The following is a 26937-nucleotide window of genomic DNA, read 5'->3' on the forward strand; positions in this document are numbered from 1 at the left end:
GATATTTTGTATACGATTTGAAGAGACTGCTAAACAATATAGAAATAACATTTTAAAAGGCGATAAGGGGACATTCTTCTTGTGGGCTTTAGCATCGTTTCAGATAGCCTCTTAAGGAAGCAGTTAGTATTTCTCAGGGAAAAATTGTATACTTTTTAGTTAATATGATTAATGAATATTAATTTTGTTCTCTGTGTATAGGCACTATATTATATGGGCACATACTCACTCGCTTTTCTGTGTATCTTCTGTATGGTTTTTGCCTCTTTTCCGCACTTGGCCATGCATATGCGATACATTATAAACACTCACCTGTTCCACTCAGGTAGCAGCAGTAGCAGCAGCAGCCAAGAGCACATACCATATAGGAGGGGGATATAAATATTTGCACATTATAGCAATGTATACACTGCTTCGCTGCGCTTTGGATTCGCTCGGGTTTGGATACGGATTCGGATTCGGATTCAGAATCGGATTCCTCTGCCGCTGCTGGTAGTGCTGCCGCGGCCAAAAACAATTTCAATTCTAATGTGCCATTAATCATTCACAAACATTAAACATATTATTTTTTGTTGGCTTTCTAGCGTGAAATACAGGCAGCTTAGTTGCCTGTCAGGTGCTCTGCAGCGGAGCTTTTTGTGCATGGGTTAAATTTCGCTGACAGGTTGCAGAGTAGGTTAACAAGGGTCTGAGGGGAGGGACAGGTGAGAGCGCAGTTGAGCGATGGCGAGAATACATTGAATGCACTAATTGTTGTGCTTGAGCGAACCGAAAGCACATGAACTTGTGAATTTGCAAAGTGCACAACAAAATAACAGCGCTAAGTTGTTGATTCTGTTCCTGATGGCAAAACGAATTTTCCAAAAATATAAGCAGATGAAAACTAAAAATACTCGAACCGCAAACAATGGGCGGGATAACGAACAAATATCGAAACGTGTGCCAATAGACATAGACGCCTGTCTAATGCCATACTCGAATATCACACTTAGGGAAAATGTATTAATTGCTGAGTAATAACTGATGAGAACTTCTAGTTATCATATTAAATTTAAAATTAATTCAAAATATGATTAATATTGAAATAAGAAATGTCTTAAACCACAGATCTCATATAAATCCTATATATTGCCTGATTTGGTTAGTAGTAAAAGTCTAAAAATCATAAAAAACATGATTTTATTTCTAAAATTCGAAATCATTACCTTAGACTTTTCTTTCCATGTAGGAAATTTCAATTGTGTGTGGTTTTGCTTCAATCAACTGCAAATAGAAATCCAATCTAAGCCCAGCTTGTGCTGCCAAAAGTATGCTATGAAAAAATGCGAAGCTTAAATAACCAAAAATTGCGACTAGCCAGTATGACCTGTTGTTTTGGCAGGGCATAAGAACTGTTTTCAATGGCTTTCCAAAAATCCAAAAATAAATGTTCAATATTTAGAAAAACATGCATATAAAAATGGAATACCTCTATATATATTCATACGTATGGGTGTGTGTTGGAATAGGTGGAGAAATATAGTACATATATCGAATCGTTGTTGTCTTGTTAATTAGGTGGTTTAGCACACAGACCAGCGTGTGTGTGTATGTGCTGAATATTTATCGCTTTTCGAGCTTCTTGGCTTGAAGTGGTTCTTGTTTTTTGGGGTATTAGAGAGTAGAACAGAGGAAAATGTGATTAGCCCAGTGGCCGAGGCTAATTTATAATCAGCTATGAGTGGGTGTAAATTTTTGTTTTTTTTTTTTAAAGGGGGAGGGTAAGGTAGACCACATACACATGCTCGAGGGGGTGTCATCATCACACATTTTCCATGGAAATATAAAAAAGCAACTAGAGCAAGAGCAACTTTTGCTGCTTTCGCGAACTTTTCCGTCGTCGGACAGCAGCAGCAGCAGCAGCCTCATCGACTTTCGTTGAGCGGCGAGTAACAATAATAATTCGCACCGTGGTCGCGAACGTGGTCACCACATCAGCCAGCCGAGAGCTCCGAGTTCTGAGTACCCTAGTTCCAAAAAAAAAAACACGGTGCATCACCAGTACACCAGTACACCAGTGCATCAGCGACAGGTGCATTTCGATATGTGTTTTGGGGGGCATAGTGTAATTTGTGGACTGCACACACGCGAGGCGCCACCAAAAACCAAAAATAAATGCCAGAAAATGTGTCACCAGCAAATAGTGGCAACAAAAATATATGAAAAACTCCCAGCCGCGAAAGCGAGCCATCAAAAATTAATTAAATAAAATGCATTAAAGGAAAACCAACCGATAAATATATATACTTAAATATATATATATATATTATATATATTTGTGTGTTCGCGTGTAGAGTTTGCATCCAGCACACACAAAAGCTAATTAGCATTTAAAGCACAATTAAAAAGTGAAGCCTTTACGGCTGGCAAACGAAATCAACTTCAACCGCGAGGAAACCAAAAAGCCAAAAAGCCCAAAACCAAAAACTGAAAACTGAAAAACTGCAAATAAAAAAAATATAAATAAAAAACGCAGAAAAACTGAAAAAACATTTAACTGCAAGTGAAACAATTAAATGACATTTTAAGCGTATTTCTTCCCGATTTTCCCGTCGATTTCTATATGGACTCTTTTGCTGCTATTTTCGTGCGGGGGAAAATTGCTTCCCAAATGAAAAGCCAAGGGGAAAATTGTTGTGCGTGTGTGTGTGTGTGACATCGATGGCTAGGATGTGGAAAGCCAAAAAAGAAAATCAAATAAATAAAATTAAAAAAAAAAAAATAAAAACCAAGAACTACACTCAAAAATAGAATATTAGAGACGTGCTGGGGAGCGGCAGTAAAAGTGCTGTAATAGTCGGGCCATAGCCATAGCCATAAGACCTGCATATACAATCTATATCTATAGATACAAAAGTATCTATCCATCTTTCGCTGCCGCTGTCTCCATCTTGTCGCTCATCGACGGCAACCGAATATTTTTTATATATAATTCCTAATTTTTTATTCCTACTGCTGCTGCTCTCTTTTCTTCTGAAACTACTCGTCGATGTATTTGTTGTTCTTGCTAGCGGTTCAGTGGGGTGGGGGCAAAGGAAGGAAAATCCGTCTAAATATGTGGCAAACTAACAGTGGCGGGTCGATAAATAGTCCCACCCCGTGAATCACTCCTTAGGAAATGTGGGTGTTTCAGACACAATATTCATCATTCCATTGCCTTGCTTTTGAACATTTTAATCCGCTTTGCCTGCACTCTTGAATTTTGAATTCAAGTCAATGATTTGCCCATCAAGGCGATGATTCTGCTTTCGTTTTTGAATACCTGCCAAATGCTCTTCAATGTATTTTAATTTAATGCCATCGTTCTTGTTAATTAGGTAATAAAAGTCACTCATCCAATATGTGCAAGTGCGTAAGCGGTTCGTCTTTTGCATATAAATCATTTTAATTAATTGAACTCTCGTTTTCTGCCTGCAAAATGTATCAATAAGTCTGCAGAGTTTTGCTGTTTTTTGTCTAGAAATTATTGACTTTATTTAGCTGTTCTTATAATTCTTTTTGTCTGAATAAATCATGTTCTCTTTATACAAATTTACAAATGCATTTGTTTTAGTGAAACATTTTTGATAAAAAGCTTGCCTTATATTTCTTCGAACTTACTGGGAGATATCCCACACATAACTCATTGCTCTCACAAAACACTTACTTACTTTCTTGTTCTAACTCAAAAATCAGATATCCCTTTGCATTGCACTTTTTAATGCCCGCCAGTGTGGCATATTCTATCTGAGACCACGCATTCGTTTGCCCGCAGATACAGATACATTCCTGCGATCCGCTGCTGCTGCTGCTGCTACTGCTACTGCTGCTGCCCGCTGTCTTCCTCTTCCACGGCGGTGCCAAAGATGTGAAAATGTAGACTGATGAAACGAAATACAATAAAAACAAAAACAAAAGCAAAAGGCGCCGCCACCGCCGATGATCATTGCGTAAAGTTTAGCGTTTGTGCCGCTGCTTCGCTTCTGTTTGCTATTTGCTGCTATTTGGTGTTTCATTTTCATTTTCAGTTTCAGTTGGCCGATGGTGCGCTTACAAAACGCCGGTTCTCGGCGGACGCGTTCGCTTTCGCGCTCCTTCAAAAACCAAAATCCCCCGAAATCCCCCCCATACTCACACTCATACTCACCCACACATACTCCCATTTTGAAAGAAAGAGGAGTGTTAGGCGATGGGTGGAGGGTGGTGAAAGTGCAATAAGAAAGAGTGCAGCTGGGTGAGGAGGGGGCTCGGTCAAAAGGGGGCGTGATGGGGTGAGGCAGCATTCTGGAGCAGAACTTTCGCAATTGGTTGGCGTTATTTTTGGATTAAGCAGCGCCAAATTGTAACAGACGGTAAGCACCCACATTAAAACAAATAAATACGTATTTTCCCTAAGTGTACAAATGTGTGTCCGTGTGTGTGTTTATACTTAAGCCACACAGTGTGTGCGTGTGTGTGTTTATTTGGTGAATATTAGTGTGCTTAAGTGCAACGCCCATCACCCACTTTCTAAACCGAAAACAAGTGGCTTGCACCGAAAACAAATTAGCCCGAATTTCCATCAAGTTTTTAAGCTAATTTATGCAGGAACATTCGCTATGTTGGCCAAGATTCAGATTTTAATGTTCGCTTAAAATAAATTTTGATTTATTGCTTTTGATGAATATGTGTTAAAAAAACAGAAATATTTCTTTAAAAATATATAAAATAATGTGTTTTTGATATAATTATACACAAAGATGTGGGATTTTGAGAAATGTGATAAACAAGGAATAAATTATAGAAGAATTCTTCTACAATAAGTTACCCCTTAACAAGGCTCTTTTCTTCTCAAAAATTTAGTTTGAAATTTTAAAATACAAATCAGTTTTTTCCCCCATTCAATTACTAAACACTCTTTCCGCTTGATCAAATTCCTTAGCTATTCAATTTTAGCTGCCTAAAATGGCACATCGTTTAATTAAATATTTTTGTTTTTGTGTAGTGGCCAAAATGAAATATTCAAGCAATTCAACACAAAAACGAGAGCTGCCATTGCACAATGCTGAATTTTAATAATTAAATCAGCAAAAACATGGCTGGCAAAATCAACTGCTTTCATCTAGTTTCTGGTTTTTGGGATGCGCAATCCATGAGATCCGCATATGCGTCGACACCCAGATTTCTGAAATGCCTCGTCTCGACTCGTCTCTACGCAAATCTAACAATATTTGCACCTGATTCCAATGCATATGTGTGTGTGTGTGTGTGCCAAAAAGCATCACATACATACATATATATACACCTACATAATCGTACACACACTCTTGCACACTTAGCCACGATTATAGTTTATATAGCACTGTGAAAAAGACACACCCACCCACACACACACATGCCATGGAGTCGAACCGATGGCTATGCCAGCGATGATAATGATGTCGATGCCAAAATAAAGACACTGAAAAATGAACAGAGGAGAAATGTTAATTAGGTTATGGGGAAGACGTCATACTCTCACCTGACCATATACATTTAAATATAGTATTTAATGGCTTTTCGGAGAACTCTGGGGAGAAGAAATGGATGGTATATAGGAGATGTATTGCCAGGAATTAATCAGTAAAATAAACTGAATGAAAGTTCTCTTTAAACTTACAGTTTTGTAGAGCTAAAGTTGTTACTAACTAACCTAAAAGCTTAGGTAAACATTAAAATTCCTTAGAAACTAAAAATAAAATCCAAATAAAGTAGAAAAAGTAAATTTCCTTACATGCTAGATAAGACGTGTAATAAAATGCATATAAAATGCCTAATTTCTCTTTGCAAAATCAAGACAATAAAAATGATTTATAACTTAATTTAAATCTAATATTTCACCTGCTGCCCAAAGCTGACAGAGATGTCTCTTTGAAATATTTTTGTTAAGAACCAAAACATATTGAGTAATTGCAGAGAAATATTATTTTGAAATTTGGCTCAAGGCGATGCTGGGTGACATATTGGTTGATTGACTGTTGTTGCTAAGGTAAAAAATGATTTTTAAAATAAACATTGAGCATATATATATATTTTTTTTATACAGATTTTCCCTCTGCCATGGCGAAAGCACGAAACAAATTGTTAAAACAAATGAAGTGGAAAACTCTTGACTTTGCAACTCTGTTTTAATTTGAATGTACACATGTCCTCGGGGCTGGTAATTTGTTTCGAAGGGAAAGAGTATTGAAAGAGTTGCTGCCACATGGCGTATGGGTTATGTTTATGGTATGGTTACACCCATCCACCCATACACCCACCCATTCTCTCTCTCTCTTTCTCGTTTCATTCACGCTCATTTTGCTCTTTTTTTTTTGAAACATTATTTTTGCGAGAATTTTTTATGCAAATTCCCTTACAATTCGTGTGCTAAGTACACACAGTGCAGCACGCACCTGTTTGTATGTATCTATGTGTGTGGGTGTGTGTGTTTTTGTGCTACTGTATGAGGGTGTAGGTATGTGCTTGTATGAGTTTTGTGTGTTAAACTTTAATTGGGACATCAAGTGGCAAGCTCTTGTTGCTGCTGGCTCTCTATATGCCTCTGCCTTCCTGCCTTTTGTGTGCAATTTGCATAATATTTTATTAAATGTTGATTAATTTGTGCGATTCTTGGTCCGCTTCCGTTGGCCCAGTCAGAATATTGCGTGCTTACGGGGGCAGCAGCTGTGGCAGCTGCACAGCAGCAACAGTAGCAGCAGCAGCAGCAACAGCAACAGTAGCAGCAACAGCAGCCGCAGCAGCACGGCAGCAATTAAATGCGAGCAAACACAAAAATACTTCATTACGATTATTTCAAGTATCTTTTATTGCATTTTCCATTTACCCATACCAATACCCCCCCAACAGATTTTCATAAGTTTTTCTCATTTCTTTTTTTTTTTGAATTTCTTCATGAAATGACGCAAATCTAAATAATAGTATCTTTTCCTCACAGCTGCTAATTTTATTTGAGGTGACACACAAGGCGGGAATTTCAAAATAGAGACATTGTGAGAGTCTCAGTGTGTGTGTGTGGAAAATATGAGTGTGGCGAAAATACAAAAATTGAGCACATTTCAATATTTTGCCGCTGTCTTTGGCACTATTTTTAGGCCAAACGCACAAATAGCAAGACAAACAAAATCGTCTGAACATTTTTTTCTATATATATTATTTATCTTTCTTTTTGTTTTGCCCAGCCAGCCAGTGCTCAAATTAGTTTGAGATACATTTCTAAATGTGACAGTAGTGAGTGAGTGTCTCAGGAAATTGGAAAAATAAATACTATATCCACGATATAATTTGTTACCAACAGCTGTGCATTCTAACTGAATCAATTGAAAGTCTTATAAAATAATATACAAAAAGTCTATATGTACATATCTATAGTTTGATTTCGATGGCCAGAAAGTGTTATATATAGATCGTTGACATTGAAGTGTTTCGCATGTTTCGGGCTGCTGGAAAAATTTCTTAAATTATTTGGCTCTTGTTTGAAAACTTTTACGAGTCTCCCAGTTTTTGTTTAGTCTTTATATTTAGATTTCTATATATATATATAAATATATATCTGAGGAATATAGCGATATGTTATACAAGGCTAACAGAAATATCCAATAAAATGTGATCCCTGTATAAAAGCAAATCATTTTATAAGCCATTTGTAATGGGAAATTACACATGCAGGTTTTTAATTAGGTGTTAAAATGTTAATCAATATTCCTGTTAATGGAAAATGTGTGAATCGTGATTGTGATTGGTTAAAAAAGGAAGGGAAATGATTTAATATCATTTTATTATTACATTAAAAAAAGCGTTTTAAAGATGAAAACATTTTTAAAACTTTATAAGAACCTGAAAAAACCAACCCTTATTGCCAAAATAGTTTCTATAGCAAACAATAACAAGCTTTTAAGTAGCCATTACTAGCCTAATTTCATTAGGAGAGAACTTAAGTTAATTACTAATTTCCCTCTTGACTAGCTTACACTAGCAAGGCAAAGAATCATAAAAGCCTGCCTGTGAAACTTAATCGCATTATTCTCAATCGCTACTTCTCAAATTAAACCCTCAATTTCCCCATTATCTCATTCAGTTTTGTTATGCATTTCATTTACAGAACGAACAACGACCGACAATTAACGATTAACATTAAGACCAACTGAAGTAGGGGAAAGTGCTTAGGATTCTTTTTTGCAAAACACCAACCCACATATACCGCCAGCAAGAACAAGCAAAAGAACACCGATAAGCGGAACTAAGACGAGTTGGAAATTTTCAAAAATATTTTTTATCAACAATATTTCTTTTTGAAAAAACTTTCGAAGACATCCGAAGTGAGCTGCGAGGCAAACAAAAGTCAGCCAAGGAGTAAACGAAGTAAAGCATTTGAAAGGAGCAACTTGAATCGGCAGGAAGAAGCAGTTCTTGATATATATATCTCAAATATATATATATATATAATGGCCGCCCTACAACGGAAGCTGGTGCACAAGCAGTTCAACTCGCCCATGGGCCTCTATTCCCAGGAGAACGTGAAGGCCACCTTGAACCGCGAACTGAAAGCCTTCGGCGGCGAGGGGTGAGTAACATCGAATAAAATTAAAAAATATAAAGAAAAAAAATAGATATATATATATATATATATATAATGCTTCCCTGTGTGCCCAAGCGAAATGATTATCATACATTTAAATGCATAATTTCATAAAATAGATGAAAGCAGCCAGCTGGGGAAGAGTGCTCGTTGAAGGTTCGGTGGTTGAGAGGGGCCTTTGCCTTTGCCTTCCGCTTAGTGAAGATATATAATTGCATAGTTGATTTTCCAAGTCACTTGAGAGCGATTCTCAGGGAATTAAACATGTTTAGTGACTGTGCATAGTTAAACAAATGATTTAATTGCTGTCATGTATTAAGGCAAAGCTACATGTTAATATTTAGGTAGTAAAGTCTAAATATTAGAAGTTTTTAAATGATCCAAGTTTTTAGTGCACTTTTACCTGTACTATTGCTCAAGCAATAACAAATATTTATATAATTTTTTAGGTAATTTAATAACCGAATTAAACAAGCAATAACATTATCATTTACCTCGTTAGAGTTTTCCCTTTAAAAGTTGAAATTTTCGCATTTTTTAGACAATATTTGATTACAATTACACCGCATTAACAGTGAAATTATAAGGATATTATATTTCTATCTTACATTTTGTATTTTTACCAACCTTACTCACTAATTTGTTGTTTATTTTTTATTTCAAACCAACTATATAAGTTAAGAACCTTGCTGGAGGTGCGTTGGCAATGCAAACACCGCCAAATGCCTCCATCTCGCTGCTTGTTCTATTTTGACAGATACAAAATCCGCTGCCACAAAACAGGTGCACAAAACACATTAATTAGTGGGCGGAAAGGGGGGTAGATTAAAAGGGGCGGATGCCCCTCACACTTTGTGCAGTGCAGCGCAACGGCAGCGTCGACTGAAGCAGCGACTGCGACTGCAACTGCAACTGCAACTGCTGCCAATTTGTTGTGGCACAAACACAGATAGAGAGAGAGAGATACTCAAAAACAAGCTCTACCATTAAATGCTTTGACGTTTAATTGTAATTACCAAAAAGCTTTATAAGCGACACACGGCGACGCTTTTTCGACTTGAATTTATTTGCAGCTAATGCTGTCGCCAGCTCTATATATATATTAATGTATATATATCTTAGCCATTGTTGTTTGCAATTGTTGTTTGAATAAACCGGCTACAGCTCACCTCACCTCACCTAACCAAACCGATCTGCCAGATAGGTATAGATATAGTGGTGATCTGCTCTGGTGAGCAAAAACTTTAAGTGGCTTTCAGTTATTCGGTGACTATGCGTGCGACAAAACGTGTTCAACTGCAACGGAGTCTTTAAATTTAATTACCAAACACCAAAAACTGAAAGGCCAAAAACTCAAAACGGAAAATTGAAAACTGAAAACTAAAAACGTGAAACTTTCAATTCGTATATTCGCGCGTGAGTGTGCGTAACGTGTTTTCCCGTATTAGGGAGCAACTTTTCCAAAAACAGCTGAGCCAAGGCTTTTCTCTCAACTTTAAACTTCGAAAATAAAATGTACGTGTAGAGCGGGAACATCCCGAAAGATACTTTTTATATAACGCCAGTCAAGAACAAGTGAACAAGAAGGAGGAATTATAACTCGATCTTGGGGTGTTTGGAGGGATCTTAAAAATTAATGTTTAAGATTAATGATTGTTCGAGGCTTAAGGAAGTTTAACTTTGTAGAGCTAATCAAAATGTCTAAGAAAGGACTCTGATTTAAAAATCTTTTAAAAGTGAGCAAGAAGGGTCTATCTCTATAGGTTTAAATTTAATAAATAAAACAAAAAAGAGTAGATTTTTAAGTTTTAAATGAATAATAACAGAAAATGCCAGAAAATATAGTAAATATTACAAATATTTTGCTTACCCAACCTGATTTCATGGGCTAACTAATTCGAGTGATTAATATCTATGACAAAGTGAATTAGTTTAACAAACTATATAGAGAAATAATAAAGTGATCTCACATATTAAATCTACTAAAAACTACCTTAATCACCCCTTAATTTCTGCGTGTGTAAAGTAATTAAAAATAATTCAAGACGTCAGCAGGTGTGACTCATCACTCGGCAGCAATAGTGCACTGATTTAATGCAATTGAGTCGACTAAAAAAAAAAAAGAGAAGAACAACTAAAACAATGTCAACAAACAAACGGCAGGCGTCTAGCCAAAAGTTGTGAGGCATCTCTTGACTTGCTGCCCATCGGTGAATCACTGGGAAAGGCGCACAGTTAACCAATGAACCGATTGAAAAGAAAATGCATTAACATATGATCTGCTAACCAAATATTTGTTCAAATTTTTCACTTAACCTCAATGCGATTTTCAATCAATTAAATTCCCCTTTTATGTTTCAGCAAATATTTGCTTGCGGCCAATCAGGCTGTCGCAATGTTTGCCAAAGCTAGAAATTAATCAACTAATTAAAGTTGAATTGCTGAGAGAGATGTGTGTGTGAGAGTGATTTTCTTTTGAGAAGGGACGACAAAAGAGGTCAATGTCAAGAGCCAGTGAGGTATGATGATTTTCATTTACTTTAAAATGGTCTGACAAAGCTTAAAGCTTGGCGATTATCTCTGGACTTTGTTGTCCATAAATACTTTAAGGTCTTATCTAGGCAGGCGCATTTTCTTAGCTTAAATATTTCTGTTTGTTATCTTTGAGGAAGGCAAAACATTTCAGCCAGATTAAGACGATGCGTTGCGTTGCGTTGCGTTGAGTGGCAAAAACATTTCAAGCAAATTATAATTAAAGTTAAAAACTCTTTTTGCCAGCTTAAGGAAAATCGCCAGGCAAGCGTAATGCATATTTTTGTTTGTGCGAAATTTCCACCCAACTTGCTGCGATTTAAATCAAAATTCGTATTTCCTTGCACTCAAAGAAGCGTATTATCCATATGCTTTCGAGTTAAAGATAATGAAATTGGGCTTAAAATGAAATGTTAAAATAATTAAAGATTCTTCTTCTTCAAATTGCGCTTATAAGTTTTATTTCAATATTTTTCAAATGCGTGCATATACTCTGTTATCATAAACCAAACGTAATATCTCATATAGGAATTGATGGGTAGAATCATAACAATTGGTTGGGTTTACTGCCGGCAATATGACTTCATCGTTGATGTGGAGCACGGCTTGCGGCAGCAGTCGTCCACAATGCCTCGGAAATCACGCCGCATGCCCGTCAGTGAGTTCAGCCGGGAACTGTGGGATTTGGTGTCCATATCGGAGTTATCCTCATTCCCCAAATTGTCCACATAATCAAATAGTCCCACTGCAAATGATAGGTGGTCAAAAGTCAACTCGTGTCGATTTTCAAATTGCAAAACAAAACAAAAAAAAAAAGAAAAACAAAACAACCACAAATACTCACAGGAGTCTCGCTTTTGAAACATTCCATTGAATCCCTGCGGGCACATCATCTCCACCAAATCGAGCAGAGCTGGACCACAAACCTGGATCCTGTTAACGCCCTCGGCGGATTTCAGGAGCGGGATCAGGATCAGGAGCAACGGAAGAACTGTACGGAACATCATGGTCTTGCTGGATGTGTTGCTAGAAAGGATGTGATGCACTTTCCGGTGCTCTCAGCCATTTTTATATCCGCCGGCGTACTTCACACTTGTCACATTGTATTAGCCTTTTGGGGTCAGCGTGGGTGCTTGCTAATTTTCAATGCCAGAACCGCGAAGGATACTATCCTTAATTTATGCCTATGGCTTAGCATAAAAGTCTTCTTTAGAAGGCTGCGCCAAGGGGTGGAGGACTTCATAAATAATAATAAGACAAACTTATAAACCTATAAACCGTTAATCAGTCTCTTCCTAGCAAGGCTTTTCTTTTTAATAAATTAAATTGGCTTATCCTTATTAAAGTTATAACCAAAACATAAGCATTAACATATTATTATCAAAGATTTAAGTTACGTAAAGTAAAAAAAACGAAGTCCTAGCAGGTATATAATTTTTTTTAATGAAAAATATGTTTATTCCGTTTTTAAATTTAAGAAACATATAAATAAATGCTTAAATTTTAAATTAAAACATTTCACATTGACACACTTTTCTTTGGACTTTCTTTTATTTAAACGAAAATGCAAATTCAAAAACGGCGCCAACTGCTTTAAACTACAGTGTGCAAAAGCAGTGCAAGCAGTTCAGCACATAAGCAAATAAAAAAGCAGTGGTCACCACAATATTCAAAGTGCCTTTAAAACTGTTAAACATTTTACTAATAGCTTTGTTATTTAAAAATCTTTCTAGGATTGAAGTCGACGACCAAATCACGAAGCCTTTGAACCTGGCCAACTCGGCCGTTCTGCGCGCCGTCGAGGAGGAGGAACAACAAGCCAAATCTGGTAAGATATTAGTTAAATGTTAATGATTTGTCATTAAATGTTGTCGAAACATAAAGAAACAGTGTGAAAACATTCAACAAAATAGCCACTACAAGTCCCAGTGCTCGTCCGATGTTCGTGTAATAATTTCAGATAAATTTAAGTAAATCATGGGGCTTACCCCGGCAAAGATTTTTACCCCACTGAAAGACAGAGCCGTCGGCGACAGCGTGGCGAGGTGGAAGCCCTGCATCACACGCTACACCAACAGCTGCTGGACCAGATCAAAACGGACTATCTCAGTCACCAGCAGGACATCACCATTGACCGCGATACGGTGCTGAAAATCAACCGACTGGCCAACAAAAGGCATATGCTTAAGCGGGATCACAGCTGGCCTCCAGCAGAGCAGGATATGGTTTTAAATCCCGATCAGAGTCATCAGATCGCCTGCAATCCATCGCACAGTATTGAGGCTCTAAGGGAGAAATTCCAGAGTCCCACTATGATTGTGGAACCAACGGCTAAGGAAGTTAGGGAACAGCGAAAGCGAGAAGGTGGTTCCAAGGAGAGATCTAAGACCCCTCAAAGAGTTTCCGGAGAACGCGACATGGCTGAGGTTTTCCATCAGACTCCCATATCGAAGGGCTTTTCCGCTCCAGAAACCAAGGCAGCCGATGTGGACTTGGGTTTGGTGGCGCCACGATGTGAATACTACGAACAGCTGGCCCACAAAAGACCCACCACTCCAACATTACCCACTCCAGTTACTCCATATCGGCCCAGATATAAGAGACAGGCATACTCTCTGGACCGCGGACGTTGCCGCAAGCGGACTGTGGGTGCTCCGGAACTACCGCCACCCAAGCCCAGAACATCCAAGCCAAAAGTCCAACGGAGATGCATCAAAATGGCCACCGAGGTGAAGATCTCTTATGGCCACGACGGCGACAGCGAAGATGAACCCAATTCTGGGCAAGATGTGGACTTGGAGACCTTGCCGCTGCCACCGACACCAGCTGCCGCGAATCTCAATCAAGCGAAGACAGCGGGACGAATGGTAATTGACAACCTGGCAGTTAAGCAGCAGCAGCAGATGGCTCTGGCTTTGGCCACAAATGGGAGCATTAGCCAGCCGAATCCGTTGGCCAACACTCGCATTGTGCCTATTCGCGTGGAAGCCTCGTCGGATCCGGTCAAGCTGAGTGCCCAGCAGATCTACGACGACGCCTGCTCGTATCTGCAGGATCACCAGGATATGGAGGAGGATGCCCGACCAGAGAGTCCCACCTACGTGAGTGCCACCAGTGGGATAAAGTTGCTCCAGCGGCAGTCAAGCAGTACGCCAACTACTCCGATTCCAACACCACCTCCACCTCCAGTAATGCGTTCCAAATCTACCCAGGATTCGCAGGCGAAGGATAAGCAAACGAGAAGGCAGGGTGGTATTTACACCCTAGAAACGGATGCGGAGAAACAGCATGAGGCCCATGTGGAGATCGCCCAATTGGAGGCGAAATATGCCCACATCCAGCAGTCCATAGCCGAGCATCTCCTCCAGATCGATGCTTATATGGAGAATGCCAAGCAGGCGCTGCAGAGAAGTGCCCAGACCACACCGGTTCCCACTCCCACACCGCCAACGCCACCGCCACCACCGCCTCCACCACCAGCTCGACCTGTAAGACCCATTAGTTCGGGATCCAACGAATCCTGGGACATCTTTGCCCATCGCCAGTCACCCATTTTGGCCGCGGAAAGTCCACTGCAGGCAATACTCCGGCAGATTTACACCCGGGCAGCTGGAGTACCCACGAGGCTTTCAAAAGAGATTAAGGAGGCAACCCCAGCTGAGGAGGAGGAGGCATCGCTTACCGAAAACGTGCCCATTGTGGAGCGGGCACTAGAGGATCTCCACAAGATTGCAGTGGCTCTAGAGCAAAAACCGGAGACCGTGGAACACATGCACGTAGAACTTCGGACAACGCCAGCTGTCATTGAAGCTGAGCACGTAGTCATCAAGGACGAGGACGACACCGAGAATGAGGACTTGGAGTACAGACACGTATCGGATGTAATTGCCAACTATGAGCAGTTGGCCAAAAAGGAGTTCGAGGAGTGGAAAGAGGAACAGGTGGGCAAGAGGGAGCTAGGAGAGGTAAAGGATGTACCACCGAAAACCGAGTTAAGAAAAGCTATAGAGGAGCAGCTGGCCAAAAAAGGGTCGAGAGAAGGTAAAAAGGTAATTCCAGAGGAAGTAAAAAAGGAACTATTACCCAAAGTGCCTAAAAATGATGAGATACAGGACTCAAATGAGGAATCACTGGCCAACAAAGTGCCCAGAAAGGAGGAGCCAGTAGTCAAACAAGTTTTGCAGGAAAGTAATAAGGATTTAGTTACAAAGAAACCCACATCAGAGCCTCCACAAAGTAAAGAATTAGAGGAGAAAGATAGATCCTGCATCCATGAGGATCACTCAACTTACTGTCCTGTTTGTGATGAACTGCGCTGCTCCCCCAACAACTGGGGCAAACTCAATAAGGCCGATCAGTGGCGCATCGCCAACCTGCATAATGAACCCTTGAAGAACTATAAGGCCACCTATGAGATTAGAAGCCCCTATATCTCACGTCAGATCTCCTGGGAGGATACCCAGTCGGTCAAAGAGAATACTCCACCCGAGAAGCTGCAGCGCCAGCGAAGTTTCGTGGAGATTGTGACCACACCAGCTCCAGATTCTCCGCCACCATCGCCACCGCCACCGCCTCCGCCACCGAAGCTAATCAGCCTACAGGAACCGGAAACAGAAATAACTTGGGAGAGGAGCCGCTCGCCCAGTCCGCTGCCATCTCGCAAGTATCCTGCTCCACTTATAGAAGCTCCACAGCGTTCCAGTTCTCCATATGGTCTGAATCCTGTCCAGGCGAAAGCCACACCATCGCCTGTCCTCCAGCCAAAATTCTCGCATGTGCCACAGCTGGAGGGCCATAATATTGGACTCCTGGTGAAAACCGCCACAGAGCCACTGCAGCAGAGCATGTCGGCATCCTCCTCAATGCTGGCTGCCACGCCGCCAGCAACGCCTCGTTCCGCGGCACAGCCTTCACCCTTTGACTTCCCAAGTCTCGAGTCGATGGAGCCGGACAAGTTCCGTTCCCTGGCTTCCTTCGACGAGGTACAAAGGGACTTCAGCGTTAACCGATCCTTCGATAATGTATCACCACGACCATATCTGGGAATTGAAGGTTCGTGATCAGCCCACCGATTTCTGTAATCCCCATCAAGTGTGTGTTCAAGGTGTTCCTTCTCACGATTCTATATGTGTTAATCCCAATATTCTGTGTGTGACTCAGTGGACTTTGAATCATAAGCATTTTCGAGTTTATTCTTTGAGAAAATATATCTTAAGTGTGCTGGATTTTTAGATTATAAAAGTAATTAGTGGATTAAAGCAATGGTTCATGAACAATCACTTTTTTATTCTACGATATATTTTTCAAAAATTTCTTTTCATACTCATTTCTCATTGTCGCTTAATGGTTAGATCACAAGCTTCTATTTTAAAATTTTATGGCTCACATTATTGGCGGACTTATGTCACAGAAATCCGCCAGAATGGATTATTAAATGATATAGATTTTTGGCTGACATAGAAAGAGGGTTTATCTTAGATCAGATAGGCAAAACCATTTTTAAACCCACATTTGTTATGTTTTTTGCATGGCTACCTGGTAAATGTTTTTTTGTAATAAGTATTCCTTTCAAAATTCTTTATTATTACATTTAAACAAGAAACTCATTTGTAGCCAAAACGTAAACTAATGGTCTTAAGCATGAGCAAACTGCGGGCCAACTAGACAATGTAAAACCAAAATATTTCTTGTTGTATTTATCTGTGACGTTTGGCGGTCAACAAAGCAATTTTGTTGCGTGGCTAACGAGCAAACCATTCTTATTATATCAAATAATTGTCTTTATACATGGGCGTTTATAGGGGATGTACATATATATATATGAGTATGATGATAGGGCGGGTATACATATTGCCGACATATGAGTTACAATTTTGCTAATAATTTTAATGAGCCAACTTTTGTCGTACACCTGTGTGAATACGTTTAAAAACAGATTTGTTTTAGTTCGCCCAAGATGACAGCCGTTTAAATTTAGCCAACGATGCCGCTGGCCTTTGAGTCACAAAACTACTTATATCTGCTATGGCTATGGCTATGGCCCACACACATATACACACTCTTAAGATAAATGATAGATAGTTAGTTGGCTGGGATCAGGACTATATCCGCAAGATAGATGGGTGTGCGCCCACTTGATTTGCCGCTCGGGCATAACAAATCGCCATAACAATAAACACAATCGGTGTAGTCAACCTACTTGGGAATCCTATATAGATCTGGGATAAACAGCCACAAATATGCGACTGTATCATCAAGATTTATATATATATATATATATAGAGAGAGAGAGAGAGAGATAGCTGCGGCAGACACCTTGAGATCGGCTGCCGCGAGTGAGGGAGTGGGCATGATCAGTATTTCAAGGTGGGGCCCACAAATCACAAAAATCGAAGGTGTAAACAATGCCAGGAGTTGGCTACCACCCATGGGGTAGGTGGTGGTGCAGGAGTTGAGGTAACCAAATCAAGATCAGCATACTTAGCAAACCCTCTCGGGGGGGATATACACACTTTTGCATATATCTCAGTGCCTCTCTCGGAGAAGTCTTTACTTAGTCGCAGCAGCGGCGTATCTCGCAGATACGAAAGTCTACAGCCGAATGTGTGGGTTGGAACCCACACGAGTGCCAATGTTTCTACATCTTGGCGGCTGGCTAACAATAATTTCCTCTGCATTTCTCTGGCTCCTCACTTAGTAGCATACATCGAAGGCAAACATATCGCAGCGCGAACGATCAACGAATTAGCAAATAGAAATAGCCAATAGCTATAATAGAAAATAGAAATTAAATTGGCCAAACGCACGCGAATCGAATCGAATTCAATTTTATTGTACCTACACAATATAATTAACAAAAAAACAAAGTAAAAAAAAAAGAAACAGAAAACAAAAAACGAATCGCTGTGCTTCCCGAATCTTTTTTATTTCTAATTTTTCAACGATATCGATCCGAAGGATAAACGAAACGCGCTCCGATCTGCGAAATATAGCCTAAAAAATATATATAGATATACAGAGCCATAAATCAGAGAAATCGAATTCCGAAATACCGTGGTGTTACCATCAGCAGTCTCTCCAAATATCGAATTGAATTGATTGCACCTCGGAGGTTATATAACGCTCTTCTCGACTTTCTGCGAGCGGACAAGTCAAAAAATAGCCGCAAAAAAACAAACATATACATCTTGGATCTTGGTATATAAGTGTATTTGTTATTTTTGATATCTATACGAGAATATTTTTATTCTTACGCAAAGGCCCGATCGGCCAGATAGATAGATAGATAGATAGATATCTAGAGATACCAAAAAGAAAAGCACGAGAGAGTGAACAATTTATAACCATGGTGGCTCAGTGGAAGATCATCAATGCGAACTACAAAAATCTGGAGGGTAAACACACACTCACACTCTATATATAATATTTTCACGCTCTATATAATCTATAATCATAGTATGGCCAAAAGTCAACCCCTTTTTAATAGAACAATGTTGCTAATGCAGCGGCAACATGTTGCCGCGTTGCACGTACCACGACGACATCCTCATCACCCCATGAGTAATGTCAAATTCTTAGCTTTCGACTCGTTCTCATCGTCTAAATTTAGAAGCAATGACAGCCGTGTATGATTTGCAGAATCGACCCCGCCATTCCTCCCAATCCTCGGAATCCGCCGCCACCTTTGTTCGCACATTGCTATTCCGATGGCTATAATTTTAATTGGCTTAAATCATTTTCAAATTGTTTAGCTAGCACTGGGCAGTGCAGTGCCGCATCCAAGGTTATTGTGACGCCCACGTTTTGGCCGCATTTTGTTGAATGTTTTTGCACGGCAGCTGCATTCAGCAGCTGCAACAGCACCAGTTTTTGGCCGTAAAAAAGAATTCCGAGTATTTATCGTTACCTTTCTGGTCTCTTTCTCTTTGATTCAGGCTACAAGCGTGTGGCCTGGCCACCGGCCTCGGAGGAGCGGATCATCCGGGAGTTCACCCCCCAGCCGCAAACCCAGAGCCCGGCCCCGGGCTCTGGAGGCTACTATCCTCAGGCCCACGCACCCACCGCAGCTGCTGCCCCACCTCAGGTAATTTTCCCCAAAAGCCCCCTAAGTCTCAACCCAGTTTAACCGATGAATTGTACATACAACATAGTATATATAGATATATATATATAGTCAAGTATTCGTGTATGTCGAGTGTAAATATAATTGTATCCGCCACTGCCACAATTTGTATCTCATCCGGTGAGGCAGAAAGCACATGTACATAGCATTTGGACAACCCAGAAACCCATCACCTCTCCCAACCTAACCACACTGACAACTTGCAGGGTCCCATTTATAACAACGTCCAGCCACGCACCACCCAACCACCACAAAATGTCTACGCCCAAGCACCACAACCCACCTCCAACAGCTATACCAACACCCAGTTCCCATCAGATAGCTATACGCAGCAGGAGCAGCAGCAACCTGTTCAGTATACACAGGCCCAGTTCAATCGGCAACGCTCGAGGGAACCCGTTCAGGTTCCAGCTCCATCTCCAGCTCCCGCACCCGCGTCCGATCCCAATGATTATGCCTATCCGAACTATCAGTCAAACTATCCGCAGGAGCAGCTCCAGGCCGTGAACAATGTGGGTGGTGGCTGGAAACATATTGGTGCCCCGCTGCCTAAGTCGCGCAGTGATTATACCGCCGGAGGAGGATCGTATCCTCCATTCCAGGGATCCTCACAGCAGCCCCAACAGCAGCAGCAGCCTTACTATCAGCAGCCGCAGGTACCGTCTTGATCGGTTTGGATTCCTGGCTTTTGTCTAAGCGAATGGAAGCTATCTATTGCACTGCGGCTGTGATCGTCTCTGTCTCCTGCCATCGTTGATCTCCTTCTATCTTAGATGCTTTGCTACTTTCTATTGTAGACTCTTTCTAAACTTTCTTCTTAGACACTTACTAAACATTCTTTTCTGACATATACTTAACATTAAACACCTATTCCATAACCACAATATTGGACGCTTACTAAACTATAACTCTTAACCAACATGTATCATAAATATAACAGTTTGATAACATTGATCTATAAAAAATATAAGTACAAGACTTGCTTTTGCATGACAAAGTCTTTACTAATCGCTGTTAATATGCCAAAAACTGACTTAACCTCTAGCTTAACTTTGCTTTTGCTTCTCTGCGACTTTCAGCTGTAAACTGCGCATAAAACTTACCCAAAACTTAAACCTCCCATCCTCTAACTAAGGTCTATTGTCTATCTCTATTTCCAACATATTCTCTCTGTCTATCTACATCCAATGTGAATGTGTCGTATAAACCTTCCAACCAACAAAACACCATCCATCAATGAAATCAAACCATAACCTGTGATCGAAACCCATGACAAACATGCATGTTGGCACCACCGAACACCACCAATGCACCACCGATTGAATAGCAACAGCAGCAGCAGTACGGTGCTCCGTCTTACGGTAGTCAACAGCAGCAACCGCAGCAACCTGCAGCACCATGGCAACAGCAACAGGTTCCACAGCAGCAATATCAGCCTCAGCCTCAGGCTCAGGCTCCGTATCAGCCGCAACAGTGGAACCAACAGCAGCAGCAACCGCAACAGCAGCAGCAGCCATCGTACCAGACTTCACCGTACCAGCAGCAGCAACAGCCGCAACAACAACAACAGCAGCAGCCTTCCTATTACACACAGCAAAACGGTGGCTCGACCTATGCTCAACCCCAATACAATTCTTATTCGCAGCCCCAGTTGCCCTACTCGCAGGATCAGACCGATCTGCAGGAGCAGCATCCTGGAGCCTTCGCTGGTCAGGATAGCTACCGGGGCGCCAGTCCCGGTATCATCACCCTGCGCAAGGAGGCCCCAGTGAGCCAGCAGCCTGCGCCAGTCTACACTTCGCAGCCTGCCGCCGTCAGCTATCAGGGTAAGTAAAGTAGTTTCTTAAGGAGGTAAAGTTTATGGAGTGTGGGTTAGCTAAATTTAAGATGCTCCACCTCTTTCTCAAAACTCATTCTAAGCCATCTTTTCGAATTTCAGGAGGCAGCAAATTGCGCGGAGATTTGAAATGGCCACCACCAGAGTACAAGGAGGCCGCGGCTCGTGAGAACGAGGAGCGACGCCAGCTGGCGTTGGGCCCCGTTTGCCGTCCCAGAAGAATCAATAGGGTAGGACGTGCCTTTCCCTCCGGATCCATTTGATATTAATAATATATATTTATCCCCAGGACTACACACCTTTCTTTGCCAAGCACCAATTGAACAATGGCTATCCCAGCTACAAGGTGCCACCCGGCACCCAGCACATTTTCGGCTAAGTTTGGAAAGGGAATCAATAAGATACAAAGAACAACAGCAGAACAATAGAAATTCAATGGAACCCACTTCATAATAATACTGAAAACGATCATGTATATGTTACTAAAACGAATCACTAACGAACCAAACTATATATAGGATATATACAATTGTTATACTAATCTTAAATGACCACTAACGACGCCATATATATACATATGTTACGAAACGAACCCATGATAGGTGAATGCAATACTACACCAGGTGTGACTCCATTCCATGAATCATCTTCGGTATTTTCATATACAATTGGATGCTTACTAATCTTTTGAACAGAAAGCATCAATCGATTAAGGATGATACAGATGATGACTCGTGGATATGGAACTCCCTGATCCGGATGCCCAAACGGGGCGATGGATAACGATATTCTCTATGTACCCATACTATATACACATATTTGGAGCATGTGCATATAGTATGGCTAAGATAGGAGACCAGAACTATATATTAAACCATATAGCGATAGCTTCTAAGATGATTGTTAAAAATGTTAACTAGCAAATGAAATGGATACGATGCGACCCAAGACGGAAACTGATAATGAGATTGAACCTTGTCTTAGATGTAAGAGCACTACTAAACTATTTATTGTGAGCATATTCTATTTAACGCAGATCCTGTGGGGCCACATTTGGCTCAAGGAATCCCGTTCGGAACCATTCACTAATTGTAAATTCGAATATGATGAGTTCTGGGATCTACATCCTTTGGAGCAGCACGCACAGGATTCTCAATGTTTATTGTTTGAGTTTGCATGCTTTTTGCTTATATCTATACTATATGCACATATATATACATATATTTATTTCGACATTGTTAAACTGCAAATTATAAAAAACCGTCAATTATCCCGCTAAGTAAGTTATGCAAGAAACTAAAGGCGATTAGGACGAAACATATCTGTGAGTTGAGAAAAATGCCATTCAAGGATATAAAAATCAACGAGCCCATTCTGACCCCCCATAACGCCCAATCAACCCCTCCCATACACTCAAGGTCGGCACTTTAGTTCGCCAGCTGACCCCGGGCAATAATATGAGGATGCCGTTGCCTGCTGGAAGAGCAGCCGCGAACTCAGTGCCTAGATCTTGATGTGTATGGGGCGGGGATGTGGCCGGAGCGGAGTCGAGGATAGACCAAACACTCTCAGACTTTACCAATTACTATGACCAGCAATGTCTATTACACAACTACAATACGATGTATAACTAATATGAAATGAGAATCTAAATAAACGGCAAGTTTTGAATACTCGCGACGAAAAGATCTATTTCCAGAGACTTTTCAATTGGGTTTTGGGCTCTCTTTATTGAAACGTTCGCTTTCGATGGCTAAAACTTAATAGTAATCATAATAGTATCGTATTAATAAATAACTAAAAGTAAGGCCAAATCAACTTCAACGCTAGTTACAACAAGTAATCCCATCTGTGGCACTGGGCATCCAATCAAATTAAATGCAAACGGAGCTGCGAACGGGAGACTTGGACTAAAATACAATGGGTTTCCATATCGGTATCAATTTAAAAGACATTTGTATTAACTACATTTGCCACAGTACACTAAGGCGAGACGCATACGATATTTATATTTCCTGTCGTACAATCATGTTCTCTGCCCAGATGCACAGTTTGTGTTGTAAAATCAATTTGCAACAAGTAACACCTTCGCTTATCGGGTACTGCTCACTAATCGATGACAAAACCTCCTCGGCGACAATTTGTTTTTCGTGTTTAGTTGGGTAATTTCAATTAATCACAAGTGCTCCTCGCCACTCTGCTAATCAGCATCCACTTCTCACTCCGCGCTCCCACAGCACTTGATATAATATATAATTTCGTTAGTTCATTGTTTGGATGAGCTGCCCTCAGAATCGTCCATTGTCGTCGGCTAGGTAAACATTAGTGATTGATTGATGGGTTGATATTGCTTCTAGTTGTTCGATGGCTCCAGGTCCATATTATGGCTGGCGCTGGTAGACGAGGATGTTGCTGAGTCGACTTTGCCGCTCGACTTTTTCGCAAAGCGGCCGGAGGTGGAAGCGCCTTGTGCCGAGCCCGAGGGCCGGCTATCCGAGCCCTTGTCCTCGTCATCGTCGTCATCGTCCTCCTCTTGGATCAGCTTCCGTGCCAGCTTGACGGCCTCGAACTCACGATAGTGGGCTTTGCGACGTCGCTCAAATTCGCGCCGTCGTTCTGCAAACCAATAACATGAGAAATGTTTGGAATCTGAGTGGTTCATGGCACTTACGTCGCTCCTCCTCGCTGAGGGGTTGGTCGTCGCCGGAGGAACCATCATCCTCGATGCTTTCTGTCGACGGTTGTGTGTTAGCCGCAATGCGGAGTCTGCAAAAGATTAATATGTATAATGTAATTTTATATTTTTTAGTTTCTTACAAATATACGGAAGGTATATTTTGAATTTCTTTAATATTGGTCGGTATACGTTCAGTACAGATGTCACTATCAACGATTGATTAATCTTTGAATGATAGGACATTAAACAATTACGTTCTCAAAAAACAAAATATGACAACTCAGAACTAAAGACGCATTTCGTTGAAATTGTGTTTGGGACCTAATCACTTTGTTTGCGTTATGTCGTCACTTGTCGAACCTGCCGACAGTATTTTAGTAAGTAAACAATTTGCTTCTCATACTTCTCCACAAGCAGCTCCGTGTCCAGTTCGTCCCTGTTATCTTCGTAGGCCTCCGTATAGTTGTATGGCGTTTTGGGCTCATCGATTTTCATATGTCCGTAGTCCTTGTCGGCCGGATGGAAGGTCTGCATCACATTCAGCTCATCGAACTTGGCACTTTTGCGAAAACTTGAAGTGGTGGGAGGAAAGGAGGCTGTTAAGAGGGGTTTTTTAATTGGTGTTATAAGATGACCTCACCTGGCTCCCGACTTGTCAAAGCTGCGTGAAGTCTTGAGGATACCCTTACAGGGTAGCTGTGGGCTGGGATTGTTCTGCATTCTAGGGTTCTGTTTTACCTGTAAGACCAGCAAAGACCAGAATTTGATTTAGTTGCGGTCAGTGCACGCGCATAATTACGTCAGGCGGTTGGGAGTCACTGTTGATATTGTTGCTGTTGCTGGACAATCGTGAATCACGGCGGCAGTAGCCGAACAGACATTGAAATCGCGACGTTCGCCAAATTGTAATGGCACAGGTCGCGGCAAGACCTCGTGCCCTTGGTGTGGTCGCCAGTGCCACCCAGTGGGTGGCCAGCATGGCCGCCAATCCCCCAGCAACGCCCAGTTGGCCATCTGACGATCCCACGGCAACCTCCTCCGCCTGCGTCTTCACTTCCAACTTCATTAAAATCCCACTTACTTGTGTATTTCGCCTGTTAACTAAAATTGCAACTGCAATTTCGTGGAGTGCAATTTACGCCACAATCTTTAATTTGGCAGCCAGCTGGTTTTTGGGCGAGAGCTACTATCACAACGACAAGTCGAAGATCAGGCGGCGTTCCTCACAATTTTGGTAACGTTGAATTTGGCTCTTGCTGAATTACTATCCGCTGTTCTAACTTATATTTTCTATTGCAAACAAATGGCATCCGGTAAAAATAAAATGTTCTAATAGAACTAGAGCTGGCAAAACAGCAATGGCTCTATCGATTAAGTATCGATTATTTATTGGAACCAATTTCAGATGGAAAGGAACCTTTTCTTTATTAGCACAGACTCGAACCAGTTAAACAGTAGTTTTGGAAATAGTTTATTAGTCATAAGAGAGCGAGATTCAAACAGCCAAAAAAAAATCCTTAATGAAAGCGATTTGGATTTTTGATAGCAAACAAACTATGTTCTGTATGATACACTTTACTTGGTTGTATTTCTTATGTGCTAAAGTCCTAAATACTTAGAAAGCTAGGGAGAAGTAGTAGAAGAAAAAATGCTGCATTTATCAGTCTCTCAGTTGAAGCGCTGCTGGAAGTTCTGCTGCTGATTGAACATCATCTGTTGCTGCTGCTGCTGTTGTTGCTGCTGCTGGGCCTGCTGCTGTTGGTGGTGGAAGTCTTGCTGGTTACCAGCTCCAGACAATCTTACTCTCTTGGCATTCGGCTCGGCATTCATTTGCTGTTGCTGTTGCTGCTGTTGTTGTTGTTGTTGCTGCTGCTGTTGTTGTTGCTGCTGCCGCTTATTGTCCGACTTATCCTCCTGGTCATCGTCGGTAAGGAACTCGCGCTTGGGATACGGTATTGGACATCCGGCAAATACGTCCTGCGTGGGCAGTGGCTCCTCTTGGAAGTACTGATCCTGCATGGCTTGTTCGGACGTGATGCGTTTGTTGGGATCCATCAGCAACAGTTTCTGCAGAAGATGGAAGGCCTTGCTGTCTGGTTTGATTTTGTGCCTTTCCATGTATTTCGCCAGCGAGCAGGTGGAGTAGGTGGAGCGCTTAAAGTCCTTGGTCAGCGTATGGTGTTCCGGCATCTTTTTGATATCCTCCCAGTCCTTGTCCTGTGGGAAACCCATCACATTGAAAATGCGGTCTAGTTGATCATGATGATACGGGTTGCTGGTCTTAATATCCTCTTGGCGGCAGTGAAATATAGGTTCCGAAGTGAGTAGCTCGGCGAAAATACAGCCAATAGCCCAGATGTCGATTGCCTTGGTGTAATGTCGAGCTCCAAGTAGCAGTTCTGGTGCGCGATACCAGAATGTGACCACCACGGGATCCAGATCTGCTAGAGGTTTCAGAGGGGCATTAAAGAGACGAGCGAAACCCATGTCGGCGATCTTAACACGACCCCTCTCGTTGCCATCGCCCATCACCAGGATATTGGCAGGTTTCAGATCACGATGCAACACCCAATTACTGTGCAGATAATGAATACCATCCAGGATCTGGTACAGCAGACTTTTCACCATGCCCCGTGGAACAACGACCTGCTTTTTGGTGGCCTTGGCGGCTCGATGAAACTTGATAATGTGCCAAAGATCATGCTCCGCGTAGTCGATCAACAGAAACACCTTACGATCGTTGTGAGACAGGAACACCCGGATGAGCGTTATTACATTCTGATGCTTCAGTTCCCGCAGCAATGCTATTTCGCGACAAGCGGACATGGACAAACCAGTGCCGTCGATCTGCTTCAAGGCATACTCCTTACCATCGCTGCAAAATTAAATATAAGGGGTCATATTAAAATGTATTTTCAGCATCATACGACAAGCTTACCTTGTCTCCTTCCACTTGGCCTTGTATACGTGTCCATAGGTTCCACGCCCCACCTTACAGCCCTCGTAGTTAAAGAGGTCTTCCACTTTTGTACGCTCAATTTGCGTTTTCATTTTGAAATCGTAATCCATTTTTCCTGAAAATTTTGCAAAACTCACAAATTGTTTATAAATTCAGATGCCGCCAGTCAGCTGTTCGACTGCCGATAACAGACAAC

The 26937-nt window shown here is 41.3% G+C and overlaps 4 protein-coding genes across 19 annotated transcripts; 1 reads left to right on the plus strand and 3 right to left on the minus strand.

Moving 5' to 3' along the window:
• Window positions 1-1882: 1882 nt before the first annotated feature.
• Window positions 1883-22797, plus strand: LOC108114224 (glutenin, low molecular weight subunit). Of its 16 annotated transcripts, none has more exons than XM_017225078.1 (9): window positions 1883-2071; window positions 8346-8599; window positions 12880-12974; window positions 13145-16198; window positions 19081-19229; window positions 19475-19924; window positions 20596-21094; window positions 21208-21335; window positions 21395-22797. In XM_017225078.1, the coding sequence occupies exons 2-9, from the start codon at window positions 8481-8483 to the stop codon at window positions 21482-21484; spliced, it is 4584 nt and encodes a 1527-aa protein (XP_017080567.1). In that variant the 5' UTR covers window positions 1883-2071; window positions 8346-8480; the 3' UTR covers window positions 21485-22797. The 16 variants fall into 16 exon arrangements, with proteins under 16 accessions (XP_017080567.1, XP_017080573.1, XP_017080572.1 ...); XM_017225079.2 differs by lacking the exon at window positions 1883-2071 and adding an exon at window positions 4015-4370 and having other exon boundaries at window positions 8138-8599; window positions 20602-21094; XM_017225077.2 differs by lacking the exon at window positions 1883-2071 and adding an exon at window positions 4017-4370 and having other exon boundaries at window positions 8138-8599.
• Window positions 11579-12850, minus strand: LOC108114228 (probable insulin-like peptide 5). The gene is made up of 2 exons (XM_017225094.2): window positions 11991-12850; window positions 11579-11891 (listed from the first exon to the last, which is right to left on the minus strand). Exons 1-2 carry the CDS (start codon window positions 12151-12153, stop codon window positions 11710-11712), a joined length of 345 nt encoding a protein of 114 aa, XP_017080583.1. The 5' UTR covers window positions 12154-12850; the 3' UTR covers window positions 11579-11709.
• An 18-nt stretch (window positions 22798-22815) lies between the features above and the next one.
• LOC108114226 (protein phosphatase inhibitor 2) lies at window positions 22816-25140 on the minus strand. Its single transcript, XM_017225093.1, has 5 exons — window positions 24864-25140; window positions 24423-24520; window positions 24186-24353; window positions 23777-23871; window positions 22816-23721 (listed from the first exon to the last, which is right to left on the minus strand). The coding sequence occupies exons 2-5, from the start codon at window positions 24500-24502 to the stop codon at window positions 23459-23461; spliced, it is 606 nt and encodes a 201-aa protein (XP_017080582.1). The 5' UTR covers window positions 24503-24520; window positions 24864-25140; the 3' UTR covers window positions 22816-23458.
• Window positions 25141-25341: 201 nt separating this feature from the next.
• LOC108114394 (cyclin-dependent kinase 8) lies at window positions 25342-26937 on the minus strand. Its single transcript, XM_017225365.1, has 2 exons — window positions 26721-26937; window positions 25342-26657 (listed from the first exon to the last, which is right to left on the minus strand). The coding sequence occupies exons 1-2, from the start codon at window positions 26849-26851 to the stop codon at window positions 25451-25453; spliced, it is 1338 nt and encodes a 445-aa protein (XP_017080854.1). The 5' UTR covers window positions 26852-26937; the 3' UTR covers window positions 25342-25450.

This window comes from Drosophila eugracilis, unplaced genomic scaffold, assembly GCF_018153835.1.
Source record: "Drosophila eugracilis isolate 14026-0451.02 unplaced genomic scaffold, ASM1815383v1 contig_2154, whole genome shotgun sequence".
Lineage (NCBI taxonomy): Eukaryota > Metazoa > Arthropoda > Insecta > Diptera > Drosophilidae > Drosophila > Drosophila eugracilis.